The following is a 10,757-nucleotide window of genomic DNA, read 5'->3' on the forward strand; positions in this document are numbered from 1 at the left end:
AAGAGTTTTTCATGATTCCAAATAAATAAATCGCCTTGGTGATAACCATTTATTAATCATAAATTCTTAATTCATGTATGATATCATATCACATGTATAAAGTTATTAAGAATTTTTAATGATTCCAAATAAATAAATCACCTTAGTGATAACCATTATTTATTCATATATTCTTATTTATACACTCTAATATACTGTGAGAAAAATAATATGCTCATATTATTATACAAACACTGCCCAAATATTTGATTCAGTGTGTGACCGTTGATTATTCCGAATAGACAACAATGAATCCAAAAATGGATTCAAAATTTCTTGGCAAGTAAATTGCCTCGTTGCCAGACGCCACAAACCCACACAATCAAATATAATGGGTCCTTTTCCTTTTAAAAAAAAAATTAAAACAGATGATTGACCAAATACTAGCAGTAGGGTTCACTTTACAAGACATATTGTAATTACTGCCGTCACCCACCAATTCCTTTGGTCTCAAATCTCAATCACTTTCTTTTTATTTACTTATTTAGTGCTCAATCACATAAAAAAATAACAGAACAATAAACGAATAATTCCTTTCAAAAGCAATCATCAATTTTATAGAACGGGAGCCGCGAGAAAACCTCATGACAGCGTATCTGTCACGAGACCATTTTCTAAGGGCTCCATGCGGATAGCAAGATAGCCTGACTGCTACTCTAGCTTCAGTTCTAATCAAGAAATAAGCACAATATCGTGCTTGAACCAAAGAAATCACACAAACTCAAAGGTTGGGAAGATAATTAAATGAAAGACACACAAGGATTGGAAGGCTAAGGCTAATTTTTGTATTTACTTGATATACAAAAGAAGGAAATATAACTGTATGAGATCTGCCTTCTAACAAGGCCTAAACATGTCTATATATAAAATGAATGTCCACTACAGAGTTGCTGGCAGTGGACTTGTCCAGTTGTGTAGCACTGCTTTATGCTGGCATCATGTGATCTTCATGATTGTGTTGGCAGCCCATGTGCAAATTGTCCTGTCCAGCTGCTATGCCCCAATTCTTACTGGCAGATAGTTACCTCCATGATTGCCCAGATAGGCTGTAGTCCTACCCAGCTGTGCAGCACATGCCTTTGCTGGCAGATAGTTACCTCCATGATTGTCCTGGCTGGTTGGGGTCCTACCCAACTGTGCAACATGTATTCTTGTTGACAGAGTGTGGCCTCCATGAGGGCTAGGACAACCTGTGGGATTGTTGCCTCCATGTGAAAAGACTTTCTGGTCTTTGGCAGCCAAGTTTGGCTCGACTTGCAGCCCTTTAGGCGGGAAATTCGGTCGGAAAATATGCGGGGCTGTACAGTATCAGTTCGTTAAAACAGTACCACAATAGTAGGCTAAAATCCATTATCTCAGGCAAACCTAGGTTCTCGCCACAGTCTCCACGCAACAACAAGCTTTTGAATTTTACACATGATTTTCGGCAAAAATCGTGAAGGATATATAATCATACATATATATCATCTTTGTTATCTATTCCGCATCATCAATTATAGGATCAACTGTCTGGGGTGACATTGGCTCTTTGGCCAATTCTTGCGTTCATCTTAGGTGCCATGTACTGAAAATTAGAGCAACTCAGAAATTAAAGGAGGAACAATCTTACAACCAACTTTATCACACGATCAAGAACATGAAATAAGGGTATTATTCCTAAATGCCCATATAGCATCCTAATTATAGATGTAGTGGACAACACACCGATAATAAGGACTCCACTAGACATGGTTCCAAGACATCCTAGGACACTTTAAAACCTTAGGCTCTGATACCAAGTTTGTCACGCCACAAAATCGAGGAGCGCGACCGGCGCTCCATCGAGTGAACTCGACCAAGCAAGCCTGTTAGATTTTCTTCTACTCAAACTCATCCACGAATGGAGATAATACATATTTTCATTAATTAGATAAAAAGGTGTTCACGTCTACAATACCAATTTATTTCCAATAGTTCCATCATTTTTAAAGTCTCAAATGGGCAAGTAATACAACCACAACATAATATATTTTAACTTTTCCAACACCAATACACAACCCACACTATGTCTACGGAGCCTCTATAGATAAAGAAGAGTAGAATGATAATCCTGGCAACAAGGCCCCGGTTATACCTCAAACAGAATACCCAAAGTAAAAAAGATTCATGATCCCGGGATGAAGTAGGGCTCACCAAGTCAGCTGTGAAGAAGGTGTAGTGCTATCACTGATCAATATCTCCTACTGTAAAACCACCTGCATCCATTTAAAGATGCAGCGCCCCCGGCAAAAGGGATGTTAGTACTGTCGAATAGTACTAGTATGTATAACTAAAAACCCTCTCAATAGAATGATAAATAATACAAACAAGATTATCATAATATCAATGAAAGCCTTAATCAACATCAAACCTCAATTTAGATTCAAGACAGTGTTCAAATTAATTTTCATATCTCACGTTGGGAGATTTTTAGTATCGATATACCATTGTCCATAATATCATTATTCACAATACCATTATTCATAAAACCAGTACCACCGTACTCTCGGCACGGAGTCCGATCACGACCCGATCGGCTACGCTATCTCATTAGAGATATCAACCATAATTACTCTTAATATCAATACCACCATCCTTAACACGGAGTCCGATCATGACCCGATCGGCTAGGCTATCCATTAGGGACATCGACCACAATCACAATTTCAATTATAATTTCTAGCACAATCACCACCATGTGTGCGGTATGGTGTCCGATCATTACCCGACCGACTAGGCTGTCTTATTCGAGATATTAATATTTTTATATCAATCATCGCATTTCATATTACTTTCACATCTTTTCATTTCACTGGTACTAATGGCAATAATTGTAACATCATTCTTGGCACATTGGCCATATTCAGTATTTCATGCTCACCTTTTCAATTTCAAATATCATCATCATCAACAAGAAATACAATTCAAATCAAGGTGTGTAGTATACATGTGAGCAATTTAGAGTCTAAGGCATAAAGAGATATTTCAAAATATTTGGCATAATAGCCTTCGTTTGAATTTGACTTGAAGTCGAAACATTATTAATGCACAACCCATATTTTAACACATCCTCGATTATTAACATAACATGAATAAAGCATTTGGGATACTTTTTGAACATATATCTCTCAACCCAATCTTACTCGGAATAGCCAATTTTATAATGAACCACTCGGGACTTACATAATTTACATGAATATCGTGGGATTCAATTATAAGAGAAGAGTTTAGCCAACATACCTCAATTGAGCTTCCTTAAACTCTAAAATATTCCGGAATTCTTAGCAACTTCAATCTATTGTAAAAATATAACAAATTGAATCAAAATTAGAAAGATGATTGTGGTTCTAGCTCATTTGAGCATTTTATCAAACACTAGGTGTGCATTAAGGTTTCAAGGTCTTTTTATGGAGGATTTTTATCATCCTACAACCCAATCTTTACCATTCTTAGCTCAACAATCTTCCTACACCCTTTGATAACATATGCATGTAAAATAAACAACTCTCATGTCCAAATATTATCTTGTTAATTATCCATTTTCAGATAATTTTAAAATTATGAGTTAGGGTGTAGAATCTTACCTATAGGATGAAAACCTAGTGAGTTTTCCTTCTTAATTTTCCAAAATTTGAGCAAGAATTGAAGAACAATTATTGAAGAATACCTTCTCCCTCTAGGATGCTCTTTCTCACTCTAAAATATCAGATTATATCTAAAAAATGGCCCAAACGTGTATTTAACGAAGTAGGGTCGGGTTTTAAAAATCCATAAATGAAGCCCCAGAACAAGTTCTGCGATCGCATAATCAATATGCGGGCCGCATATAGGTCGCATAATTGCTGATCAAAACGAATAAAAATCTGTTTGTGTCTGCTGTCATTATGCGGTCCGCATAACTGTTCTGCGGTCGCATAATGTACCGCAGAACAGTTATGCGGTCGCATAGTCGACCCCATAATTGCTTCCAGACTGACCCTTTCCTGCCTCTCTTCTGCGGCCATTATGCGGCCCGCACAGTGGTTCTGCGGTCGCATAATGGACCGCAGAAATGCGTTTTCTGCCAAAATATTTCGTTTACTTTCCAGTGCATTGTTCAAACCAAAAAGTCCGAGCCGCGGCGAAACATTATTTTCTTTTGCAAATTTTATCGGGCTTTACACTTAAGTACTTCGAAATTTTTTCAGGGTGTTACAATTATGGTCAAATTTAAAAAATTTCTAAGCTTTCAAAATTGCCAACTTTCGGCAAAAAGAGCCAATTCAACCTAGGAACCTCTGAATCTAATTCCGAGCATATGCCTAAGTCTAAAATAACTATATAAATCTATTGGAGCCATCAAAATACCGTTCGGGGGTTATTTTCATCAAAGTCAAACCTCGGTCAACTTTTCCAGCTTAAGCTTCCAAACTAAGAACCAATTATTCCAAATCAAACCAAAACCTCCCAAAAATAAAACCAACCATCCCCGCAAGTTATAAAACTAAAAATACCAATACGGGAAAATTCAAAAGGGAAAAAAGAGATAAAATACATAAAACGACCGTTCGGGTCTTTACACTAATACATCCTATTGAAAGTTTAATAGCTCTTCTGAAGGAACTTAAAAAAGACTGGACTTCAGAGCGGAGAATCTTCTTACAAGTGGGCACCAAATCAAATTTATTCATAAAGGGATATACCTCTGCCTACACAACTGGGACTTTAAGATAGCGTTGTAAGAGATATTATATGTAACCAACCTTTAAAGGCGAAGGAGTAAAAAGCAACGTTCGATTCAAATTAGAGAAATGTTGAGCTTTATCCGCTTTAATTCTTAAGACATTATTATAGCCTTCTAAATAGTTAGTGTGAAAACTAAAAAGCAAGAACTCTTAACCATCATCCCAACACTTTAAAAGGCGTGAATGTATAGATTAAGGAAGAAGGACGGAATGACACCCGATTAATTGAGCACCTTACAGCCCGTCATGCAAGCTAGCTAAGCTAATGCTGAAGCAGCCCTCAATTTCACCTACGATACTTTAAAGGAGGTTATCTTTAACCTACTGCTTATAAATTGAAAATTAAAATTAAAAATCTTTATTGCATCGTGATATACAACTAAAATTTAACGGGTTTGAAATGTCTTCTTGGAATCACTAAGGATGTATTTATAGGTGGAAATTCTTCTTTTTATTTTATTTTTTGGTCAGGAAAGTCGGCTGGTAATCTCAACCAAATAAGCAATCACAATCTTTACAAGCAACATATTTCATACCCTTTTCGTCGTACTTACTCTTTTCATTCTCTCCTTTCTCTCTCTATCGATCTTGTTAGAGTGTCATTGCCAATACCTAGGGTAGTTTCGTTCCCCCGGGAGCCAGTCCCACTAGTGCTAGTATAAATAGGAAGATATTTACTACGTCAAATATTTCTTATTTTTAGTTCCTTTAGTGTAAAGGTATTTTTACCATAAAAAGCCCTCACTAACTTGCTTGTCCTGTACGCAATAATTGAGGATAGAATAAAGTACATCAACATGACCTCCAACTCAAAATTGGCTCATCTAAAGTGTGAAGGATACAAAATCCAAGCTCCATGCTTGCTCCTGACTAACTCCTAAGCCTAAAATTATGAGAACATGCTTTGGTATAGAATACTCGGTATACATCATTGCCAAATTACTTACAAAGAAAAAAATTAAATTTCAAATCTAAGATTCAATTCCATATTTTTTTTCATTGCTGTAAAAAGGAAAATACAATATAAAGTCTACCTATCACGAACTGGTAGTTAGAATATAATTTGCTAAAGACTGATATATAAAATCAGCTAAATTTTCATCTATAGATATAGAATATTTATCCTAACACATTTTGGTTCACTCCCAAATTTTCTTCCACTCCTTGTTTGAATCTAGAGCATCATATTTGGCAGGAGAGGTAATATCAGTGTACTGTGTCCAGTAATAAGCTAAATCATGAATTAATGTCCCTTGAACTCCATTAACTACATGCTCTCAAGTAACCCCATCTGGGTTATTTGGAGATGTAATGAACTCAGTATATGGTCCATCTTTCTCAAAATTTCTTGCATCTCCTGCCCATTTGTACAGCACTGAGCGCACAAAATCAGTCACTTCTGGATAGAAAGGTGCAGCTGAAACTACACTGATTGATTCAGGTTCAACTGTAGGAGAAAGAGCATAGAGTGCATCCTGAGTAAGCTGTCTTGATCTTGTCCCAACGACGACGTAATGATCATCCACAACTGTATTTCCAACCACATTGTGTAGCTTCTTGATCTCTTCTTCTAGTTTTGGCTCCAAGAACCAGCACAAGTTCTTGGCATTAGCAAAATAAGTCAATGACTGATAACCACTTAATGTAACCACTTACTGGATCACCAACAGTCACCATTAGACTTTGTACCGCTCCTCATATGCCTAATTCTAAAGCATGGGAATTATGCGTTATTCATTTGATAATCTCCTCCTGCTTCAGCTGGTAATTCAAAAACTTGAGAGAAAATCTTTGCCTCTGTAGAAATTTGCGAGTTGGCTCCAAATTTGGATAAGGCATCAGCAATTTCATTTCCTTCTCTGTAGCAATGATGGACTTCTATGTTCAAGGATTGTGCCATTTTAGTCATGTACTTGATGTCATCTATAAGCTCCCAAGGAGGTTTATAAATACCCTTCATCATATTGACCATCATGAGAGAATCCATCTCTAGGATGCAGTTGGTTACATTGTTTTGCTTGCACCAATTAAGAGCATATAGTGCTGCATGTACTTCAGTTTGGTTGTTAGTGCAGAATTGAAGAGTTTAGGCAAATGCCCTGATCATATCTCTATTTCTGTTCCTAACCACTCCTCCAATTCCCGCAGTTCTCTTTGTAATATTACTGCTTCCATCAGTAATTATTTTTAGCACACCTTCTGGTGGTTTATTCCATATAACTGGAGTGCTTGTGATTCTTGGCCTATAATCTTCCATGTAAGAGAAAATTTGATGCCATTTCCATTTCATATCCACAGTAGCCCCTATCTTCTTCATGTATACCTTCATATGAAACAAAATAGAATGTCTTAGTTTTGCAATCGTAGAATTTATGTTTCCATACCTAATAGAGCATCTATGTTTCCATAATTCCCAACAGATAAAGATAGGAAATACTTGACATAATTTTCTTTGGATATCATTCTTATTCTGAACGTTCCTCCATTCTTTTATAGTATATACAATTGAATGGCATCCTACTTTAATTCCCAGAGGACCTGCAAAGAAATTCCAAGTTAGAAAAGCAATATCACTAGTAAGAAGAACATGAGAAATAGTTTCTTTCTTGGGATATAGACAATAAGAGCATCTGGAAACTATATTATGACCAAATCTCTTTATGATTTCATCCACAGGAAATTTACTCTTAATAGCTCTCCAAAGAGAGAAAGACATTTTAAATTGGACATTCTTTTTCCAGACATCTTTTCACATATTATCTATATCCCTTATTTTCCTAATGCTATTAAAAGCAAAGGAACAAGTAAATGAGCCATTAGAAGTCTCAGTCCAGACATGAATGTCATTAATATGTCTATCGCCAATAGGAATATGTTTAATATGATTTAATAGATTATTAGGAACCAGACTAGTAATAGTGTTTATATCCCATGCCCCATCCTTGATACAATCACTGATCTTCATTTTACTAGGTTTTCTGTTACCATTGATATAAGCACCTAGTGGTCCAAGCCTTGTCCAGTTATCCCACCAAAAGGAGCTATCACCATCATTGATCTTCCATAGGATATAAGGTTCAATATTCTTTTTTGATATGCACCATTTCCTTCTAGACAACAGAATGTTTAGATTCCAAGACCTTTGCAACAGGGTGACTTCTAGGGGTGTTTTTAGCTCTCATAAAGTTTGCCCATAGGTTGTATGCAACTCTGAACCTCCACCATCCTTTAGTATAGAAAGTCTTACATAAGTCAGTCAGATTTTTAAAACCATCACCACCTTCATCAGTAGGATAACAAAGGTTCCTCCAAGAGCTCCAGTGATATTTGTTCTTATTTTCAGATTTGCCCCATAAGAAATTGGAAAAATAACTCTCCAATTGTTTGGGAATTATCTTGGGAGTGGTAATAGAGGTAAGAATATGAAGTGTTTGAGATTGTAGCACATGTTTAATGAGAGTAGCTCTTCCACCAGGGGAGAGTACATGGCCCTGCCAACCTCCTATCTTATTCATAACATTGCTGGCAATATCTGTAGAGTAACAAATTTTCTTTCTTCCAGAATAGATTGGACAACCCAAATACTTGAAAGGGAATGATTGATATCGATAACCAGTTAGCTTCTGAATCATATTATGTGTACTATCATAAATATAATTGGAAGCTAAGTAGAAGATTTTATCCTTGTTGATCTCCTGCCCTGAAGTTTCTTCGTATCTCCTTAAAGTTTTCATTACCTTCTTTATGGAGTATTTATATGTAGAAGTGAACATCACTACGCCGTCTGCATAAGCAAGATGATTGATTATAGGACCTCTGTTATTCATAGAATACCCAATATACTTACCCTTATTATGAAGGTGATTAAGGGATTTGGATATGGACTCGTCTACAATTACAAAAGGTCTAGGTGAAAGGGGGTCTCCCTGTTTAAGACCTCTAGAAGAGGGAAAGAAACCAAATCTAGTGCCATTAATCAAAACAGAATACCAAACATTAGAGAGCAGTCTATGAATCATTTCAATGAAAGATTCAGCAAATCCCATACTCCTCAGAACAAAAGTAAGAAAAAACCAATAAACTTTGTCATAAGCTTTAGCCATGTCTAGTTACATTATCACATTGCCACCTCTATTTTTGCGTTTAATATCCTGGACAATTTCTTGGGTTAAGAGAATATTTTCAGTGATTAGCCTTCCTTTGATAAAACCAATTTGATTTTCAGAAATAATTCTAATGAGCAAATAAGTTAATCTATTATATATAATTTTCGAAATAATTTTAATAGAAAAATTACTTAGACTAATAGGCGTAAGTTGAGAAAATATGGAAGGAGATTCAACCTTAGGAATAAGTACTAGACAAGTATGAGTAAAAAATTTAGTCAGATTGTTACCATCAAAAAATTCCTTAACCATATCACGCACATCATCAGCAATAATATGCCAACAAGCATGGAAAAATCTTCCATTGAATCCATCCGGACCAGCTGCACTATCAGGATGAAGCTCAAAGACAACTGTTTTCACTTCCTCATCGGAAGGAAGTTGTAGGAGAGCTTGATTGTCCTCCCAAGTGATAGTATTGTCAATCCTTTTGAGAAATCCAATGTCATTGTTCTGATCAGGTTGTGAAAAATGGTTGCTGAAGTGCGAGATAGCAGCTTTTGCAATTTTCTCATTCCCTTGAATCCATTGACCCTGTTCATCTTTGATTCTATGCAGAAAAGATCTTTTCCTCTTCTGTCTGATGGCACTATAAAAATATTTGGAGTTGCTATCACCTTCTTCTTCCTATTTGATGTTGGCTTTATGTCTAAGAATAGAATCTTGCATATTTATCCACTTGATTTTTTGAGCATATGCTAAATAAAGATTGATCTTATTACTGTCGCAGTCATCTTGTTCATATTTATTCTCCAGATCTTCAATCTTCTTCTCAAGTTCTTCTACATTGTCAAATACATTGCCAACACTTTCTTTAGAACATTTACTAAGACAAAGAGTGAGATTCTTGAGTTTCAGATGTAGAGTATACATAGTATTGCCTTGTATTTGAGTTTCGCAAAAATCTTTAAAAACCTGTTCGAAATTAGGTTGATCCAGCCAAAAATTTAAGAATCTAAAGTACTTGATAGGAGGAGGATCGGACTTGGTGCACTGATAAAGCATCACGTTATGATCAGATCCTGTTCTGGGCAAGTGTCTGACAGTAGCCACTGGGAAGATAGCTGACCATTGATCATTATAGAAAATTCTATCTAATCTCTGAAGAATCATATTGTTTCTTCTCCTTCCATTAGTCCAGGTGTAATTGTTACCTGTGTAGCTAGAATCTGCCATACCACAATCTTTCATACATTTGATAAAATCCATAATCTTACTAAGTCTATAAATTCTGCCACCTTTTTTCTCATTAGCATCCATGATCACATTGAAATCACCTCCAATAGACCATGGTCCATTGATATGGTTACTCGTATTGTTGATAGATTTCCAAAGGTTCTTTCTTCTTCTTGTATTGGTTTTTGCATAAACAATAGTAATCCAAAAAGAGGCCTGCATCATACTGTGGTTGACTTCTATAGTAATCTGTTATTTTTTGTTGCTAATGTCATTGCAGGTATAATCATTATCTCTGAAAATCTAGATTTTTCTATTACTATTTGCAATAGCATTTGGAAAGCCCAGTTTTTTTCTATAATGATTCAACTTTGTTTTGTCTACAAAAGGTTCCTGAAGAGAAATAAAGGAAACTTTGTGTCTTTTGATAAGCTTTTTAAGTCTTTGGAAAGCTCTCTTAGACTTAACACCCCTGATATTTTAAATGATTGTATTAATCATTAAGAAATAGATTGGAAGGTGTTTTTGGCTCCTCTACCTCTGCCTCTAGTATTAGGTACAGTAGCAGATTTCTTGGTGCTTTTGTTTGGGATTTTAGCTCCTCTTGGGGACAATACTTCCTTCTCTATCACTT

The 10,757-nt window shown here is 35.9% G+C and overlaps 1 protein-coding gene across 1 annotated transcript; it reads right to left on the reverse strand.

Moving 5' to 3' along the window:
• Positions 1-6,867: 6,867 nt before the first annotated feature.
• On the reverse strand, positions 6,868-10,345 carry LOC107784422 (uncharacterized). The gene is made up of 4 exons (XM_075227428.1): positions 9,863-10,345; positions 9,670-9,729; positions 9,178-9,574; positions 6,868-7,319 (listed from the first exon to the last, which is right to left on the reverse strand). The coding sequence occupies exons 1-4, from the start codon at positions 10,343-10,345 to the stop codon at positions 6,868-6,870; spliced, it is 1,392 nt and encodes a 463-aa protein (XP_075083529.1).
• Between the last annotated feature and the right edge of the window lie 412 nt (positions 10,346-10,757).

This window comes from Nicotiana tabacum, chromosome 12 (assembly GCF_000715075.1).
Source record: "Nicotiana tabacum cultivar K326 chromosome 12, ASM71507v2, whole genome shotgun sequence".
NCBI classification, from domain to species: Eukaryota; Viridiplantae; Streptophyta; class Magnoliopsida; order Solanales; family Solanaceae; genus Nicotiana; species Nicotiana tabacum.